General features: G+C 44.9%; 1 protein-coding gene across 4 annotated transcripts; it reads left to right on the plus strand.

The window, feature by feature from the left end:
* The first annotated feature begins 66 nt into the window (after window positions 1–66).
* Window positions 67–22,301, plus strand: LOC126060951 (interleukin-1 receptor antagonist protein-like). Of its 4 annotated transcripts, XM_049857345.1 has the most exons (7): window positions 75–182; window positions 1,930–2,107; window positions 3,223–3,293; window positions 16,042–16,093; window positions 18,952–19,040; window positions 20,157–20,272; window positions 21,399–22,301. In XM_049857345.1, exons 4-7 carry the CDS (start codon window positions 16,080–16,082, stop codon window positions 21,603–21,605), a joined length of 426 nt encoding a protein of 141 aa, XP_049713302.1. In that variant the 5' UTR covers window positions 75–182; window positions 1,930–2,107; window positions 3,223–3,293; window positions 16,042–16,079; the 3' UTR covers window positions 21,606–22,301. The 4 variants fall into 4 exon arrangements, with proteins under 4 accessions (XP_049713300.1, XP_049713302.1, XP_049713303.1 ...); XM_049857343.1 differs by lacking the exon at window positions 1,930–2,107 and having other exon boundaries at window positions 67–182; XM_049857346.1 differs by lacking the exons at window positions 1,930–2,107; window positions 3,223–3,293.
* The last annotated feature ends 635 nt before the right edge of the window (window positions 22,302–22,936 follow it).

Raw genomic sequence — 22,936 nt, forward strand, 5'->3', positions numbered from 1 at the left:
CTCCCGGTTGCTGGGTGATTGGCATGAGAGTCCCCAGATTGTCAGTTACTGATGTAGGTGGTATGGTAACTCCGACTGATGCAGGAGTGGCCAGAATGGGCACAAGCCTCTGATCGCAGAGGTGACATTGCAGGAGGTGAGGCTGGTGGGATGTCGTCAGTCCACAAGTGCCTGCTAAGAGGGTATGTTCCTGTCTGCTTAAGTGTTTTTCAGGGGAGGGTGTTTTGGGCCTCAGGCACAGGGCCTGGGCAGGGTGCAGTGGGTGAGGAGAGTGCACTTAACTTTCACAGGGTGGGGAAATCTCCTACCTGGCCCTGGACATGGATGCAAAGTCGCTCCTGCTTGACCACACCAGATGATGGGGGATTTGACTGGGAATACTGTTTGCTTTGTCTCAATATGGCTGCACTGTGCAGGTTCGGCTGGTGCAGCACTGTTGACCTGTACTTCTCTGTGTCCACTGTTTCTGTACAGTTTCTCCTTCCGCTTTGTACTCTGTTCAATTCTTCAGTCTTGCTCAGGGTTCCAAAGTTGTCATCTATATCCAATTCACTTGTTTTCTCGGGTCTCTGTTGTAAGAGATATGTTCTGAGGCATCTGACTATGTTGCCATCTTGGGCTGCCTTACAAAAAAAACCCAGCGCCGTCAAGTCGATTCCGACTTGCCTTAGACAGTTATTTTATTAGACTAGTTTTTTCTCTTTATCTTGGGTTTCCTTCTATCTCTTTTGTTTTGGATGAGTAGAGACCAATAGTTGTATCTTAGATGGCCACTCTCAAGCTTTTAAGACCCCAGACACTACTCACCAGACTAGGACGTAGAACATAAACTTTATGCAGTATACCATGCCAGTTGACTGAGTTTTCCCGTGAGACTATGGGACTAAGCCTTCAAACCCAGAAAACCAATCCTGTGACATGTTTGGTTATGCCTAAGTAGTATCCATAGCTGTGCCCCCATATGATTTATTACATATATGAATATATATGCATGCACACACATACATGCATAGGCATACACATATGCTTATATATACCCACATATATGCTTCCATATACATTCCTGGGGGCCCTGGTGGTGCAGAGGTTAAGCCTTTGGCTGCTAAAGAAAAGGTCAGCAGTTCTAATCCGCCAGCTGCTCTTTAGAAACCCTATGGGGCAGTTCTACTCTGTTTTATAGGGTCGCTATGAGTTGGAATCAACTCGATGGCAACAGGTTTTTACTTTTTTTATACATATACGCACGCATACATATATATACTTATACATGTATTTTTTTGTTATTGTTGCTGTAGTTGCAAATTATATATGTCATAGCAATTAGCAAACGGTCCTTTTTTCTTCTGTACATTTTATTGATGTCTCTGCCTCAGTAAGGTTGTGCACACTTTACCCATATTTGGTGTTGCATTTCCTGCCTTCCTTTTTTTTTTTTTTAATTCTTCCATGCTGGGGTGAATAGAGCAGACTTGTTTACAGCACTTTAATGTTAGGGAACCAGCAGAAGCTCCTGCTGATCCACCAACTTTCTATAGTACTGCATTAAGACCTCTGTTCCAACCCTATCAATGTTCACTTTATTCACCCCATTTCTTAGTAACCGTTTAAAAATTTCCACTGCAAACTGTTCCTTTGCTTTTCCTTCAGGCTTTACTCGTTATTCTCTTGGGAATCAGTCTACCCTTCTTCGTTATATTTTGTTTCAGCATAACTTTTTCCTTAGGAAGTGGCTTTGAGGCTGGTGGCTGCACCTCAGGCCACCCAGTTTCTAAACAGCCCAGCATTAGGCTCTTCCCCAAAACATTTCTTTAGTAGGGGTCCTGAGACTAAAGGCTCTAGTTTGGACTGGCAAGTATCTAAGCAAATATCATCTCTTGCTTTCGTTTTAGCCATTACAAATACCAATAACCTTTCTCTCTCCCTTTTTAGCCCTATGCCTCAAAATATGAAAGAAGGGAGAGAAGAAAACTTAGAGATGGATCACAAGAATGATTAACAAAACAAAGCCAAAAACTCCCAAAGAAAGCTGGAGAAATAAATGCAAAAGAAGCAGAGCTCAGATTGGGAAAGGACTTACCCAAAGGCAGCAGAGTTAGATTAACTAGCAGTAAGTGTGATGATGCTCTGTGTGTGCTTTACCTGGTAAGAATGCAGGACCCTACAGTCTTATGAGGATCCCTTTTGGATCTTGGTGGGATCTCCAAACTGTTAAAGACAGATTCTGGAGTCAAGTTATACAAATTTTAGAACAGATTTTATTTGGGAGAAAACCAAATTGCTGCAGCAAGAAGCCTGGCACTCAAGAGGAAATACCAAGGACTTGAACTTGAGAAAGATAGTAGTCTCTTTTTATAAGAATCTTTGAGGAAGTTAAACCCATTGGCATCCAGTCAATTCTGACTCATAGTGACCCTATAGGACAGAGTAGAACAGCCCCATAGAGTTTCCAGTGAGCAGCTGGTAGATTCGAACTACTAAGTTTTTGGTTAGTAGCCATAACTCTTAATCACTGTGCCAACAGGGCTCCTTGAGGAAGTTAGTTGGGAAAAAAGAAAAAGAAGAATAAGTTCTAGAAAGTTGTCATTTAAGCAAACATAGGTCCTTTTGCAGCAGGGACAAGTTTGTGATTGGGCCACATGGCTTTTTTTTTTTTTTTTTTTCCATTTCTAGTAGGTTCAAGTGTTCTTGGCTGCACTATGAGGAAGTCTGAAGAGAATGTGAGTTTGCAAAGCTCTAAGTAAGGTTTATAATTTTTAGGTGGAAGCACCTGAGGCTGGCCTAAATTGGTTATGGCCTGTTTTAGTTGACACCCCATCAGAATACCAGGGATAGTATCTGGTTTGTTCTCTCAGTGCCTGGAACAATGCTTGACACACAAGATTGGATGTTTGAACTGACTGCAGTTGGCGGTAAGAGTGGGCACAGAGGACAAGCCCCCCTAAACCAGGCTCAGTTTCTCACGTGTGGCTTCCAGAGTTATGCAGATAAAAACCAGTTTGGCTTCTGTTACCCTGAGTCATCCTTCTATAAGCTGAGTGTGGCCTCGCATCAGTTGTCAGTCTTCCTATAGCCTCAGTATGGCCAGACCCTGTGTGGGTGAGTGGAAGAGGGAGGTCTGTCTCCTCTGACTCTCCTTAGGTGGTCAGGAAGGAAAGAGCAGCTTTACCCTGGGATAGCTACTGCACAGGTAAACCCTGGGTGTTCCTCTTCTCTGTGTCACAGCTCAGTCTGGAGTCAGAGGCTGGAAGTCCTTGGAAGACCTCATGCCTATCAGGTTCTCCCTTTGGCATTAGGTAAGTCCCTTCCTCTCCTCCTTTTCCATCTGGAAAATTGGGAGGAAATGTCTACCATTGGTGTTTGCAGAATGCTTTCCGATTCTGAAGAGCAAGCTTCTAAGGAAATGTCAAGTGCATGGAGCCCTAGTACTACTTGGGAGACCTGGAGATGCTCTGAGGCAGAGGCTGCTAGCACAATGCCTGTGGGCCAGTAGGTGACAGAATGAAGGAAGCATGTCTACTGTGAGAAAAAATCATGGAGCCCTTGGAGTCTATTGTTCAATTTCCATCATTGATAGAAACATGGAAATTAGAGAAATATTTCTCTAAAATGAGCAGTGTGGAGCAATGAAAAATACCAATAGAATCTGGTATTCAGTCACAGGGCTTGAGGGACAATAGGCAAGGGTAGGGGCTGTGGAAAATTTGGGGCTGCCACTAATAAATTCCAGCAGATGGTTGTCGCATGAGAATACAGGCCCAGGTGGCTAAACTCATTTTTCAAGGAAAGCAGATATACTGATTCTTTTATGTATAGTATTCTGTTAAAATAAAGTAAACGAGAAAATATAATGTTATTAAGCCTATAACTACAAGTTTGCAACCTCTAGTTACGTGTAGGGCAGAGAAAAGATCTTAAGATTGATAGTCTGCAGACCCAGTTTCCAATCCTAAATTGGCCCCTAATAGGCAAACCAGTTCTCTTTTCTGTATCTCACTTTCCTAGGTGTCTAGAGGAGACTGGCAAACTCTCAGGGTTTCATGGACACAGTATAGCTAACACTTCCATAGTGGTTGCTTCAGGCCAGGTGCTCTGCTGTGCTCTTTACATGATTTACCTCATTTAATCCTCACAAAAACTTGTTATGCCTGTTTTGGTAATGCTCTCAAACCACATATGTATAGCATAATGTTAGAAATTGAAATTTTCTGAATTTAGAAATAGAAACATAGAAGTTTATGAGGTATGTAGTAAAAAACCCCTCCAAGATAGCCATGTACCCTCATGCTGTGATTAAGAAAATGTGACATAACTAAATTTCTGTTAAATTGGCCTTGAAATAAAGTATGTCATAAACACCCCCCTTAATCTCTAATCTTGAAGAAAGATGCAGCATTACACCATCTGGTCGACATTGAAGAAACAGTGTAACACACTAGTCTTGGTTATGCATGGTATCACCTGCCCATTATCATGCAAAGCCAAGGTGAGAAAATCACATATAAACCCTGGCACATTCATTGAGAGAAGTCAGAGACAGAACCTCCCTCTAGAGTCTGACACTCTCAAAAGACTGAGGCTCTGGACTGAGATTCTGCCACTGCCAGCCTTGCACCCTAGCTATGAGGGGCCTATGCCAAGGACAAGTTACTGGTCAAGCATTCCTCCCAAGACTGTTCATTAAAAGTAAACACTTAAAGTCTCAAGATTTGGACTCTAACCATTGCACAACAGTGTAATTGTTAACCATGATTCTCCAGTCCTAACTGAATGTCTTGTGGTCTTACCTATATGCCTTGTTATGACTACCTTGCAGTAAAGTAAATGAGTATGCATGATAAGCTTGAACATTTCTTTACTCAATTTTAAAATTAAATCCCACAGGACACAACTATATGGGAGAGGACTATTATTATTCTGGAAGTAAAGCTTGGGTATTTACCTCTGAAAAATCAGCCATTGAAAATCCTATGAACCACAGTTCTACTCTGACGTGTGTGGGGTTGCCATGTGTTGGGGCCAACATGATGGAAGCTAACAACAACAACAAAATTATTATTCACATTTTCAGAAGAGAAACTGGGGCATAGAGAGGTTAGGTAATTTTCTCAAGGCCAGATAGCCAGTGTAATGGGAGAAGCTAGGGTTTGACAGAAGACAGTGGGTCCCTAGGCTACTACAACTTAAAATGAGAGAGTGGATGAGGAATTGCTTTGTAAACTGCAAACGTTTATTCCAAAAGACCAAGACCTGGGCAGCAAGTACTCCTCCTTTCCCCAGCGCATGTAGCAGTCCCCAGTGGGATGTGTTAAAATGTTAGCTCATCAAGAAATAAATCTGCACATCTATGGTCAACTGATTTTTGACAGGGCTGCTAAGTCCATTCAATAGGGAAGGAAGAGTCTCTTCAATAAATGGTTCTGTAACTCCCTGAGGAACCAAATTGCTGGCCTAAGGGCTGTGGGGACCATGACCTTGGGGAACACCTAGGTCAATTGGCATAACATAGCTTATAAAGAAAATGTTCTACATTCTACTTTGGTGAGTAGCATCTGTAGTCTTAAAAGCCTGTGAGCAGCCATCTAATATACTCCAGTGGTCTCACCCCTTTGGGAGCAAGGGAGAATGAAGAAAACTAAAGATACAAGGGAAAGATTAGTCCAAAGGACTAATGGACCACAACTACCACTGCCTCCACAAGACTGAGTCCAGTACAACTAGATGGTTACCACCACTGACTGTTCTGACAGGGATCACAATGGAGGGTCCTGGACAGAGCAGGAGAAGAATGTAGAACAAAATTCTAACTCAGAAAAAAAGACCTGGCTTAATGGCCTGACAGAGACTGGAGGAACCCCAAGAATATGGCCCCCAAAGACTCTTTCATCTTGGTAATGAAGTTATTCCCAAGGTTCACACTTTAGCCAAAGATAAGACAGGCCTATAAAACAAAACAAGACTAAATGGGGACACCAGCCTAGGGGCAAGGACTAGAAGGCAGGAGGGGACAGGAAAGCTGGTAATAGGGAACCCAAGGTTGAGAAGGGAGAGCATTGACATGTTATAGGGTTATTAACCAATGTCATAAAACAATATGTGTACTAAGTGTTTAATGAGAAACTGGTTTGTTCTGTAAACCTTCATCTAACTTACAATAAATAAGTAAATGGTTCTGTGAAAATTAGGTTTCCAAATGCAGAAGAATGTATCAGGATCCATGCCTCACACCATACACAAAAACCAATTCCAAACATACTAAGGATCTAAATGTGAAAACTAAAACCATAAAATTCTTAAAGAAAATATAGAAGCGTGGGTGCATGACCTAGTCTTTAATGATGGATTATCAGATTTGACAACAAAAGCATGAGCAGCAAAAGACAAACTAGATAAATGGTACCTCATAAAAATTAAATAGTTTTGGTTATCAAAGGACTTTATCAACAAAGTGAAAAGACAACCTAAGGATTGGGAGAAAATTTTCTGGAAGCATGTATCTGATAAGGGTCTAATATCCAAAATATATAAAAACACTTGTACAACTTAACAACAAAAAGACAAACAACCCAGTCAAAAAACGGGCAAAATACTTGAACAGACATTTCACCAAAGAAGATATTCAAATGGCTAACAAGCACATAAAAAGATGTTCAACTTCATTAGTTGTTAACCAAACCAAATCCATTGCCACCGAGCTGATTCCTCTCATTTAACAGCTGAGCACTTAATCACTGTGCCACCGGGACTCCTTTCATTAGCCTTAGGGAGATGCAAATCAAAACCACAATGAGAAACCACCTCACCTCCATTATAATGGCAATGATACAAAATAAATAAACAGAAAACAACAGGTGTTGGTGAGGTTGTAGAAAAAGTAGAACCCTTATCCATTGCTGGTGGGAATGTAAAATGGTACAGCTGCTGTGAAAAATATTTGGCAGTACCTCAAAAAGTTGAACATAGAGCTACTATATGAGAAATCCCAATCCTAGGTATAAACCCAGAAGTGAAAGCAGGACCGTAAACAGAAACCTGTACACTGATACCCACTGCAGCACTTTTCACAATAGCTAAGTGGTGGAAACAACCTAAATGTCCGTTAACAGCTGAATTGATAAACAAAATGTGGTATATGCACGCACTGGAATATTACTCAATTATAAGGAGAAATGAAGATCTGATGCATTCCAAAACATGGATGAACCTATGTAGAAAATATTATGCTGAGAAAAATAAGTCAGTTGCAAAAGTAGAAATACTGTATGATTTCACTTATACGAAACAAGCAAATATATAAAAACCAAAGATTATTTGTGGTTACCAGGGATGGGAGGGAGGGGAAAAAGGGGAGTTTTTGCTCAGGGGGCATTGCGTTTATGTTAATAGTGGTAGAATAATTTGGAAAAGGATATCAGTAATGGTTGCCTAACATGCAGAATGTAATCAATGTCACTTAATTATACATAAAGAAATTGTTGAATTGGAAAATGTTTTGTTGCGTATCTTTTCACCACGATTTAAAAAAAATGCTAGCACAGTGTATTCCTAAGGGAGCATCTAATAAGCTTCTTGGCAGGGTTGGATAAGTGAAGACGGACAAAATGAAGATACTCGATAATACTGTGGCAGTTTGTATTTGTCAAAGAGTAAAATCTCTGAGCCTGCTAAAATGAAAACAAAGGAGTTTTATTGAAAAAATAGAGTGATTCAAATAGGGCTGCATTTAAGCAAAATTGTAAAGTGCTCCACCCTTTTGAGAGGTGAATTTTTACACAGAAAAGTAGAGAAGGGAGTACGTGATCACAATCAAGGGGGCTTGGGTTTACGTATGGCTACAAGACAATAGCAATTTAAAATCTTACAAGGTTAGCTGATCTATTTTTTTTTTAATTAACTTTTATTAAGCTTCAAGTGAACATTTAAAAATCCAATCAGTCTGTCACATGTAAGTTTACATACATCTTACTCCCTTCTCCCACTTGCTCTCCCCCTATTGAGTCAGCCCCTTCAGTCTCTCGTTTCGTGCCAATTTTGCCATCTTCCCTCTCTCTCTATCTTCCCATCCCCCCTCCAGTCAAGAGTTGCCAACACACTCTCCAGTGTCCACCTGATTTAATTAGCTCACTCTTCATCAGCATCTCTCTCCCCCCCGCTGACCAGTCCCTTTCATGTCTGATGAGTTGTCTTCGGGGATGGTTCCTGTCCTGTGCCAACAGAAGGTCTGGGGAGCATTGCCGCCGGGATTCCTCTAGTCGCAGTCAGACCATTAAGTATGGTCTTTTTATGAGAATTTGGTGTCTGCATCCCACTGATCTCCTGCTCCCTCAGGAGTTGTCTGTTGTGCTCCCTGTCAGGGCAGTCATCGATTGTGGCCGGGCACCAACTAGTCCTTCTGGTCTCAGGATGATGTAGGTCTCTGGTTCATGTGGCCCTTTCTGTCTCTTGGGCTCTTAGTTGTCGTGTGACCTTGGTGTTCTTCATTTTCCTTTGCTCCAGGTGGGTTGAGACCAATTGATGCATCTTAGATGGCCGCTTGTTACCATTTAGGACCCCAGACACCACATTTCAAAGTGGGATGCAGAATGTTTTCATAATAGAATTATTTTGCCAATTGACTTAGAAGTCCCCTCAAACCATGTTCCCCAGACCCCCGCCCCTGCTCCGCTGACCTTTGAAGCATTCATTTTATCCCGGAAACCTCTTTGCTTTTAGTCCAGTCCAATTGGGCTGACCTTCCTTGTATTGAGTGTTGTCTTTCCCTTCACCCAAAGCAGTTCTTATCTACTGATTAATCAATAAAAAGCCCTCTCCCTCCCTCCCTCCCTCCCCCCTTTGTAACCACAAAAGTATGTGTTCTTCTCAGTTTATACTATTTCTCAAGATCTTATAGTAGTGGTCTTATACAATATTTGTCTTTTTGCCTCTGACTCATTTCGCTCAGCATAATGCCTTCCAGATTCCTCCATGTTATGAAATGTTTCAGAGATTCGTCACTGTTCTTTATCGATGTGTAGTATTCCATTGTGTGAATATACCACAATTTATTTACCCATTCATCCGTTGATGGACACCTTGGTTGCTTCCAACTTTTTGCTATTGTAAACAGAGCTGCAATAAACATGGGTGTGCATATATCTGTTTGTGTGAAGGCTCTTGTATCTCTAGGGTATATTCCGAGGAGTGGGATTTCTGGGTTGTATGGTAGTTCTATTTCTAACTGTTTAAGATAACGCCAGATGGATTTCCAAAGTGGTTGTACCATTTTACAATCCCACCAGCAGTGTATGAGAGTTCCAATCTCTCCGCAGCCTCTCCAACATTTATTATTTTGTGTTTTTTGGATTAATGCCGGTCTAGTTTTTTTTTTTTTTTAGTTGGTGTGAGATGGAATCTCATCATAGTTTTAATTTGCATTTCTCTAATGGCTAATGATCGGGAGCATTTTCTCATGTATCTGTTGGCTGCTTGAATATCTTCTTTAGTGAAATGTGTGTTCATATCCTTTGCCCACTTCTTGATTGGGTTGTTTGTCTTTTTGTGGTTGAGTTTTGACAGAATCATGTAGATTTTAGAGATCAGGCGCTGGTCTGAGATGTCATAGCTGAAAATTCTTTCCCAGTCTGTAGGTGGTCTTTCTACTCTTTTGGTGAAGTCTTTAGATGAGCATAGGTGTTTGATTTTTAGGAGCTCCCAGTTATCTGGTTTCTCTTCATCATTTTTGGTAATGTTTTGTGTTCTGTTTATGCCCTGTATTAGGGCTCCTAGGGTTGTCCCTATTTTTTCTTCCATGATCTTTATCGTTTTAGTCTTTATGTTTAGGTCTTTGATCCACTTGGAATTAGTTTTTGTGCATGTAGCTGATCTATTTAATAATGCAGACTTTCTAGCGTCAACTTAGCAAATGATTTTCTACATATTTACCTATATATTCTTCCTGGGGAATGCTTATGCAAGCATTCTCCTGGGACCATTGTGACAAATATTTACTGACAAACGTTTCTTCAAAACCATATTTTCACCCTTTCCAATGTTTGCTGAGGGTGGTTAAAGTTTCACAAGAAGCTACATGCCACAGTTCTGTTCTCAGGAAGGAAGAAAGGGAACTTAGGATAGGCCGAAGTTTAATTCAAAAAATGGAGCTGTGGTTCAGACCTAAGTCAGTCATTTTTAACCATACCAATCATCTCTGTTCTTAGAGTGCCCTCACACATATTTCTTGTCTTTTTTTCTCTTTATTGTACTTAAATATTTACCACTGTCTTGGAAAGAGTATCCAGAGTTTTTGTATCATTATCTTAAGGATAATTTACAAAGATTAGACAATAATACTCCCTGTATTGTGTGATGTGTGCTGTAACACCCAGGCATTCAAGTGTTGGCTGAAGAATTTTAAATATGTGATTAAGTAATTGCAATTTAGTGCACACATCTGTCCACCTGAAGGCAGCTGCTTAAATATTACAAATAATTCTTGGGTGACACAAATGCATCTCCATGAGGCACAGTTGAAAATGTGGGCTTTCTCAAGATCCCCTGATAGACTGGATTTATCAGTAGAGAGTGTTTTTGGCTAGGGAACAGGACCTGTAGACTGAGTCTTTTGGGTCAAAGGGGTGGAAGGTGGGAGTGGATAAAGGCGAGGATGATTTTTCTCCGTAAAGACTGAGGAGCAGCCAAACCTCCCTGCCTCAGTGGTGTGCTTGAGCCAGCAAGATCCAACTGTGCGCATCTCTTCCTGGCTCCGCATTCAATGATGCCATGTTGGTACCTTGAAATCAACAATGGTGAGAGTATTTACACCACAGAAATCAGCAAATGCTATATAAATCAGTGCTTTTGTTTCCTGTAACATTTACCAGCACACCACTGCCCTGCCTTCAGGCTCATCACTTCCAACACAATCCGGGTTCAATCCATCTATTCACTGTCCCTGGAATGATTTCATAAAGACAAATCTGACAAAGTCACCCTCTGATTCAATGTTCTTTAAGATAAAGTCCCAGCTCCTTGGCATCGCATTAAAGGTCCATCCTCCTTTGGCTCCTATCCTTATCTCCAAACGTCTCATAAATTCCAGCCATCCTGAATAATAAAACTTTAAAAAGAAATAGATAAAATCAGGTTCTACTTCTGGCTTAGGTTGTTTAGGACCAACCCTCCTGCTGTGAATAACTAGAAAAGTTAGACAAAATGTATTTCTAAAAACTCTGAAGAAGTCAGAAAATGACCAAGGCCATGAGAACTGCAGGGGCCCACAGTGGTGGAGCCCAGCATTGGAACCCTTTATCCTGGAGCAATTGCTGATTTCAAAGGCTGTGGCCCAGCTTTTGACAGACTTTTGGGGCTGATGAGGGAGGGGGCATAAAACATGTACTTTACGTCACTGATCAACACCCCAGGCTTTGGCTGGTACCCTGGAGGAGAAGGAGGGAACCAGAAATAGAGATGCCCACATAGGAACTGAAGCCCAACTGAATCGCTTCCAGTCTGTTTGGATGAAGCTTACCTAAGGCTGCAGTGTTCCTGGCCCAGCTGCCTGGCAGAAGCAAAAGTGAATAGTCTCTGGATGAAGACAACATCTTACAGACCTTCAAAGGAATGGTATAGCTTTTGAAATACAGTGACCAAAAATCAATGGGAAATAATGAGGTATAAGCAAGAAAAACCATGACTAGAGAAAAACAGGCAATAGCAGGAGACTCAGCTGGGATTCAAATAATGGAGTTATCGGACGCAGGCTTTACAAGGACTCCATGTTCAAGGAATTAAAAGACAAGATGGAAACATTTGGTGAGGAGCGAACTAGACACTATACCAAAAAAAAAAAAAAAAACGTGGAAATCCTAGAACTGAAAGATGCAATTGGAGAGATAGCTAACTTTTATCGAATGCTTCCTATGGGTCCAACTCCGTGCTTAACACTTAACAACCATCAACTCAACGGAGGCTCACATGTGTGGGGTGGGCATCTCATCCCCTTACAAAGAAGATCGGGAGCCTCAAGGCCCAGAGTCAGGCTGTGGTAGCATGGCAGGATTTTTCTCTAAATCACACTGTCTTCTGATAGGGTCTATAATAACTCTTAGGACATTGACTTAGACTGGTTTCTCTATTTCCTGCCTCATCCACCCCTTTCTGTTATGACCAGTGTTTAGCAGCTCCAAACCAATTACCGTTGAGCCTATTCCAATTCATGACAATCCCATACGCGCAAAATAGAACTATGGTCTACAGGGTTTTTAAGACTGGTCTTTTGAAAGCAGATCTCCAGGTCTTTCTTCTAAGGTGACTCTGAGTGGGTATGAGCTGCCAACCTTTTGGTTAGCAGCCCAGCTTTTGGCCATTTGTGTCACATAGGGACTCTGTCTAGTAGCCCAATGTTCAGCATATGAAAGGCACTGGATACAATTATAACATGCTGACTGGAAGGCAGAGCCCACTCACTATGTGCTGCGATAATTGAGTTTATTTCAGGAAGTGGAGATAGGAGCTGAGTCTCCAGAACAAAGAATAAGTTTATGCAGAGATTTCCTGCAGACAGAAATCATAGGGACATCAAAAATTGTGCTTGGATAAGAGGGAACCAAGATTGGAATTGTAAGCAGAAGCCTGAGGGCATGGGGCCTCCCCTCTCCCTGCCTCTTACTACCCACCCCCTGCCCATATAGGGAGGGCTTGCCTCTGTTGAAGTCAAAGCAGACTTGGGACAGGAATGCAGGGGAAAGGAGGAAAAGTGAGGGGCATTTGTGACCTATCTCATCTACTTTACCTGGAGTAAAGAAGCACACATAATAGCTACCATTGGAGTATTTCCTACGTGCCAGGGTCAGGGCAAAGTACATAGTGTGCAATATCTCATCCAATCCTCATAGCAACCCATGACATGCTTTTACTATTAGCCTCATTTTGCAAATAATGGAACTGAGACCAAGAATTGTTCAGCACATTGCCTGACGTGGCCCAGCTTGTAAATGACAAGGGAAGAATTCAAACCTGACTTCATAGCCTGGGATCAAGAAGTCCTGTCTGGAGAAAAGTGGGATGCAGAACTCATATTCTAGTAAAAAGACCAGACTTAATGGTCTGACTGAGACTGGAGGGACCCCAGAGGACATGGCCCCTGGAATCTCTGTTAGCCCAAAACTAAAACCATTCCCAAAGCCAACTCTTCAGACAAAGCTTAGACTGAACTATAAGGCATAAAATGATACTGGTGAGGAGTGTGCTTCTTAGTTCAAGTACACACATGAGACTGCGTGGGCAGCTCCTGTCCAGAGGCAAGATGAGAAGGCAGAGGGGGACAGGAGCTGGTTGAATGGACACAGGAAATAGAGAGTGGAGAGAGAGACTGTGCTGTCACATTAGGGGGAGAGCAACTAGGGCCACATAACTATGTGTATGTAAGTTTTGTATGAAAAACTGACTTGAATTGTAAATTTTCACTTATGGCACAATTAAAAAAAAAGAGGGGTGAAAAAAAAGATGTCCTGCCCTACATGGCACCTGGAACTCCCTTTCCCCATACTCAGGAAGGCCATCCTGGGCCACTTCACAAGGGCAGAGTGGCAAAGGGCATAGGTCTGGGAAAGGTCGGGAGCCCAGGACATCTGTTCTCCAGGAGAAGTCTGTCTCTTTGAGTTTGGGTTGGGGAAGAGAGACACTGACTTAGGAATTGCAATGTGAATGGGGCCTTTACTTGGCATTTTGCATCGAGGGGTGGATTAACCAGTAAGCAAGGTGTGCATGGACGTAATTATGTTTACTTGCTAATCTGTGGTGAGCAATTCCACATGGGTTTCACCACATCTTTTATGTGAAAAGCAGTGAAATTGCTCACTTCAGATTAGTAAGTACACACAAGTAAGGCCATGCTTACATTGCTTGTTGGGTAATCCAGCCCTGCTTGTTCCAAGGATGAAGCCCCTCAGTCTCATTTTTCCAAGTTGTTTCTCTCCATAAACATTTTCTGTCATTTTTTGAGAGAATGCTGATTTTAAAACGAAGGAGGTCTTTAGAAGTATCATAAGAAAGACCAGCAGGAGATAACTTGCCGCAATTGGGTGCTAGCTGACTTCCTTTCTTTAAGGTGTGATGACAAAGTTATGTACCTAACGATTAATAAATGTTCCAGAAATGATAAACCCAGATTCAACTACTACTGGATGTGGCAAATAACCAGACACACTGCCTCTTCCAGTCAAATAAAAATAAAACTGAACTAGTTGCCACTGAGTCGACTCTGACTCATGGTGGCCTCGTGTGTGTTAGAGTAGAATTGTGCTCCATAGAGTTTTCAGTGGCTGATTTTTCAGATGTAGATCACCAGGCCTTTCTTCCAAGGTGCCTCTGGGTGCATTTGAACTTCCAACCTTTTGGTTAGAGCACTTAACCATTTGTACTACCCAAGGATTCCATTCTTTTCCAGCTAGCCCCCACAAAAACAACAAGCAAATCTCCCCTGGCCATGAAAGGTAGACATTATTTCTCCCGGGCATTTCAAAGAGGGTGAATGACACCTTCAAATTCACGTAGCTTGTGAGAACAGAGCAGGGACACCTACATGGCATGTCACCCTTCAAAGCAGTCATTAAGGGAGGTGATAGGCTGTTGGAAGGAATGTTCCATCTATGAAATCTGCAAAATTTATCTTCACCTTCCTCCTTTGAAGGACTTAACCGTCATTTGGGCATGCGGTGGCTGTAGAAGGGAGGGTCTGGGTTGGGAGTCAGGATAGCTGAAATTCTGCACATACCTTTGCTGTTGATGAGTTATGTGACCTTCCCCTTTCCAGATCTCTCTGGGTCTTCTGTAAAACGCTAGTGTCGTGGGATCAGATCACCAAGCTCCCATTTAGTTCTAAAATGCTACCATCTATCTGTCTACACAAGCGTTACCCATCTTGAACACACCCTCTTCGACTTATTTCTATCCATAGAAGAGGAGTATACTCACCTTTTTCCTAACTGTCCAGAATGTTGTCAGGAAGGAAGTTAATGTTTATTGGTACCCACTGTGGACCAGGAACTTTCTCCTCCCTCCGTCCCTTCCTTCCTTCCTTCCCACGTGCAAGGAAGACATGATCATCCTCATCTATAGATGAGGAGGCAGAGGCCCAAATAGGTGAAGTCATTTATTCAAGGTCACACGGTGGCAAATGACAAGCAGGAGACATGGAATTTGGACCCACAAATGTTTAAGTGCTGGGTTCACCCCATTTTCCTGAGACTACAGCTGTAAAGATGTGGGGTACTAAGTTGGTTTCCAAGCACCTCTCAGGAAGGCACGCTTTTCTGTAGAGCAAGGTAGGCAAGCTGTGGCCCTCAGGCTAGCTCCAGGCACTGCCTGACTAAAGTCGTACTGGAGCTCAGGCAGACTCCCGTGTTTCTGTACTGTCCACAGCCTCTTTCACACTACACAGGTGAGCTGAGTAACCATGACAGAGACTTCATGGCCTACAGGGCCTGGAATATTTACTACCTGATCCTTTTCAGAGGGTTTGCCAGTCCCTGGTCTAGTCTGGCAAGGCCTCCCCCTTTCAAAGAGCAAAAAATGATATGAGCGTTTTGTGGGTCGGTTTTACTACGAAAGAGGGATGTCTCTGCTCAAATGCCTTTTTTTTTTTTTTTTTTTAATAAAATAACCAACAGTCTCAGGGTACCTGTCCACCAGCTTGGTGGGGGAGGGGTGCTTGGTTTTCACTCTGCTCTTCTTCCCAGGAACTCCGTGATGGGGAAATAGAAATCTCCATTTGGGGGAAATTGCTCCAGGGCAAAGGGAGGGAATCAGTTACGACATGGCTGTTGCGACACTCAGCAGGGTTGAAAGTGACAACAGTGAGGATTTCTATTTTTGGAAATGGACATTTCCGTTCCTAAGAGCGGGGCAGAGTGGCAGCATCCCCGTTTGGGTGAGTGGCCACTTTATAAGCAGCTCCTCTGGGGCCGACATGGCAGTCTCTTTTGCCTTGCTGTGGTCACAGGATGGAAATCTTCAGGTGCCCCCTCAGCCACCTAATCTCTCTAATCCTTCTCCTGTTCTACTCAGAGGCTGCCTGCGGCCCCACTAAAAGAAGACTCTACAAGATGCAAACCTTCAGGTGAGGCTGACTCCGAGGAGGTGGGGTGGATAGCCAGAGAATGGGGACACGCATGACTGTCCTGGGGCCACCAGGCTCTGCAGGTTTTGAGACTTGGGTTTGGGCTGGAAAGGGGGCCCTGTGATTCCAGGAAGAGCCTGCCACCCTATGGTCTTCAGGGCTTGTCTTTCAAAATAGCCCAGCTGCATAAAACTCAGAGGAGGCTTATCTTTACAAAGGTCTCTGGTAACTGAGCAAGTAGTCAGCACAGCAGATGGAAGCCCTGGTCGGGACCTAGGTCAGGCACAGTGTGCTGGGCGCAGAAGCAGAGAGACATGCAGCTGCAGGCATGCAACTGTCCACAGCCCAACGTGCCAGACGGGTTTTTAGGTGATGCCTGTCTGATGTTGGCATGGTGGAGGATCCGACTTACCTGGGGCCTTGGATTCCCCATCTTTGAAATGGGGTTAGTGATAACCCTTGCCTGCCTTGTAGGGCTGTTGTGAAGACTAAATGTGCAGATAATAGTATAAGAGTGTTCTGTGAACTGAAGTGCCTGAAAAGTACTGTGATTTTTAAAATTGAGCCAGGAGCTTCGTCAGATGTCACCAGTACTGATGTAGAAATGATGGGCTGTCATGCTGATAACAAAGAGGGTGCTGGCTGTGTGCCCTTCCTATCCTGTGACATCCTGGGAGTGGAGCCGTGTCCCGCATGTGTGACTGAGTGATTTCACTCCCATGTGTGTGAGTGCACGCACGTGTGCCTGGACAAGCCCTTCCCCTTTCCTCCATGGTCTCAACCCTGGGGACCTGCTGCTTCAAGAGGTTTCATCGCCTGCAGCCTCTTATCACCTGGGAGCTCAGGGAGATGACCCTGCAGGGATGTCCATTCCCACCCCCCCACCAAAAAAACCAAACCCATTGCCTTCTGTTAGATTTCCACTTATGGCGACCCCATGTGCCCCATGTGCCCCAGGGGATGTTTAATCCCCTTAGACTGAAGCCAGGAACTAAGAATAACCTCAGAAGGTCAGATACATATGCAAAGGACTTCATGGTTCCTAGGTGGTGCAAACAGTTTGCAGTTGACTACTAACCTAACCTGCTGCAATGGAGTTAGTTCCTTCTCATAGCTACCCCATTTGTTATGGAGTAAAACTGCTCCACAGTGTTTTCTTGGTTGTAATCTTTACAGAAATAGATCACCAGGCCTTTCTTTTGTGGGACCAGTGGGTGGGGTCGAACCGTCAACCTTTAGGTTTGTAGGCAGTGCAGTGCATTTGTGCTGCCCATGGACCTATGGTGCAAATGGTTAATGTGCTCGGCTGCTAACTAAAAGGCTAGAGGTTGCAGGCCACCCAGAGGCACTTTGGAAGAAAGACCTGGTGATCTATCTGAAAAATCAACCATCAAAACCCCTATGGACTCAGTTCTACTGTGACACACATAGGGTCAGTATGAGTTGGAATCTACTTGAGGGCAAGTGGTATATATATGTATATATATATGGTATATATATATAGTATATATATATGGTGTGTGTATATATATATATATAGCCTACAGGTTGGCGGTTCAAACACACTCAGCGGTGCTGTAGAAGAAAGGCCTGGTAATCTGCTTCCATAAATACTGCAGACAAGAATACCTGATGGCACAGTTCTACTCTGTAGTACATGGGTCACCATGAGTTGGAATCGACTGGATGGCAATGGAAATTGGGTTTGGCAAAGCACTTCACAGTTTGATTGACCACCCCTCAGAGAGCTCACAGGCTCCTCAAAGCAACCTGGTGACGTGGACATTGTTAGCCACACCGCACAAGTGGGGGGATTTAGGTTTCAGTGTCACACTGATGGGCAACTGGGGCTAGAGGGTCCACCTCCTGGCAGGGCCTATTTACTTCGTCTCACAGCTGTAAGCTCTGCTCGGAGTCAGAAGGCCCTTCCCCAAAAAGAAAGGACTGAGAGCCAGACCCAGGCCACTGTGTGGACTGGAGAGGAAGCCACTCCTGGTGAGCCAGCTGGTGTGCAGTGACAGCCGACCTTGCCAGACCTACAGGGTGGCCAAGGAAGGGCTCTGGCAACAGGTCATACAATCTAAGGCTCAGAGAGAGTTAGCTGCAAGGTTAACTGTCCCTTCAAACCACCCGTTGCTGTTGCTTTGGTTCCAACTCATCGCGACCCTATAGGACAGAGTGAAACTGCCCCACAGGGTTTCCAAGGCTGTAATCTTTACAGAAGCAAACTGCCACATCTTTATCCCACAGAACTACTGGTGATTTTGAACTGCCAACCTTCCGGTTAGCAGCCGAGCACCTAACCACTGCACCACCAGGACTCCTATGCTTTCCTTCCCAATGTCTAAAGCTTTGCTGAGGTAGCCACTCATCTCAAGTGCGTATATAAATCTTCGTTCAAATTCATGAATAAAGAGTTAAATAGGAAATTCAGATCCTCGATCTCACCGTCCACATTTCAAGAGCTCAATAGCCATGTGGGGCTCGTGGCTACTGTAGTGGACAGTTCAGATCTAGGGCATTTCTGTCCTCGTAGAAAGCTGTATTGCACAGCCCTGTTCTAGAGTAGGATTTGCTGAAACAGGAGGTGCCTGCTCTGGGAATCTGAAGGTGAGGACCAAGGCGAGGAGACAGGTGGAGGGTGGGTTCACCTCTCACTAGCAGTGTGACTTGGGCCTGTCTCTTAACCAGTCTCGGCCTCAGTCTCCTCATTCACGCCATGGGTGTTGATGACCACACCCCTGGCGGAGTTGAATGCTGAGTCAGTGAGCTTTGTGAGAATGAGGAGGGTACTAAGCCCAGGGCCAGGCACGCAGCGGCTATCCACTACAGCTGGATCTGGGTTCTCTTCTTTTCAGAATCTGGGATGTTAACCAGAAGGTCTTCTACCTGAGTAATAACCAACTAGTCGCTGGGTACTTGCAAGCAGCAAACGCTAAATTAGAAGGTGAGTGTTTGTCAGAAAAGCTGGTGTTGCGTGGGCAGCGGTCACTTTACCCGGGGTCTGCAGCATTGTGGCCTGCCCCACAAACCTTAGATGCAATTTTGCAATCTCTGTTGGATCCTTTTACTGGGTTTGGAGCCTGTGGGGCCTGGCCACTGGAGGGTGTATGTGAGCGCAGTCTCAAGGGGAGTGTCCAGGGTGGAGTCTAGGTCAGGGCCATGGCTGGGAGAGGCCTGGGACAAGAAGGTAAGATTTACCCTTCCCTTCTTCCTGTGCCTATTAAGCCTCCCATGTTCCTATTTGATCCAAACCCCAAACTCTACCCAAAATTAATACACCCTGTGCCAGGCTGGGCTGTGTTCCTTATTCGTGGACACCACACTCAGTCATGTTCTGGCCTGTGCTCTAAACGAGCTGACTGAAGTTGGACAAGCCTCACCCATTCCATTCCTCATTGCCCCTCTAGTAAAATGAGAGCAGTGGGGTGATGTGGTCTGAGGTTCCTGTGGCGCTGGTGTCCTAGGACGTTATCACCTCCCTGGTGACTGACTTGGTACTGGAGAATGGCATTCTGTCCATCTCCCCATCTTTCCCTACTCCCTTGCTCTCCCCCCCTGCCTACCTTCTAAAAAGAGCAAGACCTACCTTTCCTGCCCTGCTTGTAATTCTCCTAGTGAAATGCCCTGACACAGAGAAGCTGAGAATTTTCTGCCGCATGAGGGCATGGAGACCACCGAGGGGAGGAGGTGGGTTCAAAGTCACCCAGGCTTCTGAGGACCAAGCCTCGAGGCCCCACTCATGACTTGAATGGTATTTTCCCTGCTCCATGGGCAGTATACCTGTTGACCTGGAGAACAGGTATCTTGGAAAGTAAGGGAAGGACGGAATTCACGTGCCACAGAATCTAGGAGACAATACTTGAGAAATAATAGATACTGTGCTTGGTTTGATGTTCAGTTTGGATGTAGAGCAGGAAGACAGGGCCTAGTTGTCCTTCTATGTTGGAGTTTTACGTGGGGAGACAAGAAAACAACCCAGGGAGGGGTCAGGCTGTCGTCTCTTCACATCTCTGCCGGCTCTTCTCTCTACAACCTGACCATCCCCTCTGTACTTCCCCAGAGAAGATATATGTGGTACTCACTGAGTCTCCTGGTGGTATGTTCCTGGGGATCCACGAAGGGAAACTGTGGCTGGCCTGTGTCAAGTCTGGTGAGAAGAACACACTCCAGTTGGAGGTAAGGACCTGTTTCAGATATTGGACCACCACAAAAACCCAGTGACTTAGAATAATCACAGCTTAATTTTTCTCATGATTCTGTAAGTGGACTAGGATCACCTGGGCAGTTGTGTTTCATATGGTGGAGCTGGGATCACTCCTGTGGCTGCATTGATCAGGTTCTTGACAGGCTCTCTGTCCACAGGGCCTCTCATTGTTCAGTAGTCAGCTTGAGCTTCCTTACAGCATGGTAGTGTTCCAAACGGACAAGCCTCCACCTGGAAGTGCTTATTAAACCTCTGCTTACATCGCACTGCTAACGTCCTCTGGCCAAAGTCAGTCAAATGGCTCAGTCTACAGTCAGTAAGAGAGGGGACTACACAGGGTGTGAACACAGAGAGGCTTGATTCACTGGGAGCCACCAATATAACAGCCTACCGCGGGACCTAAATCACTGTGTTCTAGGCCGCTACCCCAGGGGGCCCCAGGAAACCCACATGGGCCTGCACTCTTCTGCCAAACCCATCCTTTCTCTTCTAATTCTTACCTTCTCAAAATTGATTAGTTGGATTCCAATTCACGGCTTTGTGCTTCTTAATCCCATGCAATATTAGTGGCTTCCCAGCTCTGGGAAAAGATGACTTTGTCTCAGGGGCTTGTTGGACTAGATCCTAACCCAAACCTGACTGTCCATTATGGTGGCAGCGTTCCTTCCCTCCACCAGTTGGACAGAGCACTCTTTTGGAGGGTGTCAGCCTGCTCTGCGTGGAGGAGGGATGACCAGGGAATTGGGTGTAACATGTAAATGAGCTGTGACACTCTGCCCACCTGCTCCACCCACCCCCTGTCCTCTGAGGCTGAGGCCCTGACAGAGCAATGGCCTCCACAGGCCTTGGCCTCTGATGATGGTGTCGTATGTTTACCAAACTGATTGGCCCATGGCCATAGCAGGCAAACTTCCAAAGTCAAGATGTGGAAATGGACAGCTCTTTGTGTCACTGCTGTTCTGGGTTCTGGGCACAATGGTTTCCTGCCAGTGGCCTCTAGGTCAGTGCTTCTCCAGTAACCAGAGGTCCATGTTATAGGTGGAGTAGACAGGCCCTCCCAGGCCCTCAGCTCTCACCTGCCCATTTCTTGCCTTCCAGGAAGTTAACATCACTGACGTGGGCAGGAACAAGGAAGAGGCCAAACGCTTCGCCTTCACCCGCTCACAGAATGGCTCCATCACCAGCTTCGAGTCAGCTGCCTACCCTGGCTGGTTCCTCTGCACAGAACCTGAAGGAGACGGGCCCGTCAGTCTCACCAACGAGCCTGGAGATACCACCCGGTTCTACTTCCATGCAGATCAATAGTGCTGCCCACATCTCCCCTTCACTCCACTTCTGGGTCCTGGATGACTCTGGGAGCTACCTCTCCACCCTAGCTTGGGGTCCTCCTGCTATCCTGTTGGGGGATGGCTCACCCCTGGAAGAAGGTACAGACCCCTGGTAACTGACTTTGTCTCCAGCCTCCTCAGCTAAGGCAACCTCCATGCTCCCTCCAGAATAGTTTTTCTAAAATGTAAACCAGATCATAACACTCCTCTGCCAATGACCTTCGGTGTTACCTATGCCTCCAGGATGAAACGCTAACTTCTTCACCTGAGCCCCATCCACCTGCCCAGACTAGGCACCCTCCATTCTTCTCCCCTCAACTCCTCCTCACCCACCATGTGTTCACACCCCAGATGCATCTTGCCATTCTCAGACCCCCACCAAGTGGCTCCCCGTCCCTGTGTTGCTAGTTGGTGCTAGTCCATGATGAAATTTTGTAAGGGTCTATGGCAAAATGGAAAATGAGGATTTGGTGATTTTTTTGGAAACCAACTGTATTCACTATGAAGGCGACTCCTTTATTTGGGGAGTGTGTCCTTTCTGGGAAGACGTGGTAGTAGAGAATGAATATGTCCTTGCAATTTTGAAATAATGGGGAAAGTAGATGGTAGCATTTGTTTTCTCTCACTTGTTTTTGTAATGTCACATGTGTGAAAATTAAAAGTATGTGTACTATGTTGGCCTCCTAATTTTTTTGTTTCTGAAACGTCCCTGTAAGTCTGGGCCCTGCCATCCAGGACCCTGAGCACCATCACCTCTCGGGGCCTTTGCAGCTGCCAGGAACGCCTATCTCTCCCCATGTTTGGCCTCCTAAACTTCACCAGCTCCCCAGGCCCAAAACATATGTGAATCCCCAGGAGCCCTTTGCTGAAGGCCCAAGAGGGATGAGTTGCTTCTTGACCATCTTTGTACTTCTGAGACTTGTATGAAAAGTGGTCATGCCTCTGTCTCCCTCTTCAGACTGTGAGCTCCTGAGGACGCAGTGCTCCTTATGTGTCTGAGGTCCTGCAGGGCGAGCACACAGCCTGGCCCTTAGTAGGCGCTCAGTAAATGTGTCTTGTGTGGATTGAGTGGAAGTTTTCCTATTCCCTGTGATTTTACCTTGTTTTATAATAAAACTTTGAAACCTCACCTACTTGGTTTGCTGTGTCCACAGCCTCGCTGGGCCTGGGACACAGAAAGCTGGGGAGATGGTGAGGCCTGCTGCCCTTTCCCACCTGGGGCCTGGGCCTGGACCTCGCTGTTTTTCCTCTGAGAGTCCTTTCCCTTCTAGGGCCTCAGTCTCCATAGATAACATGGGGGGAGGGCTC

The sequence above is a fragment of the Elephas maximus genome, chromosome 17 (genome assembly GCF_024166365.1).
Source record: "Elephas maximus indicus isolate mEleMax1 chromosome 17, mEleMax1 primary haplotype, whole genome shotgun sequence".
Lineage (NCBI taxonomy): Eukaryota > Metazoa > Chordata > Mammalia > Proboscidea > Elephantidae > Elephas > Elephas maximus.

Excerpts from the sequence above, each read along its gene's own strand:
- LOC126060951 (XM_049857343.1), top strand. The coding sequence starts at position 79 with ATGCAGGAGTGGCCAGAATGGGCACAAGCCTCTGATCGCAGAGGTGAC. Across the intron at positions 16,094-18,951 it reads TACAAGATGCAAACCTTCAG|AATCTGGGATGTTAACCAGA; the intron begins GTGAGGCTGACT and ends TCTTCTTTTCAG. Across the intron at positions 19,041-20,156 it reads AGCAAACGCTAAATTAGAAG|AGAAGATATATGTGGTACTC; the intron begins GTGAGTGTTTGT and ends GTACTTCCCCAG.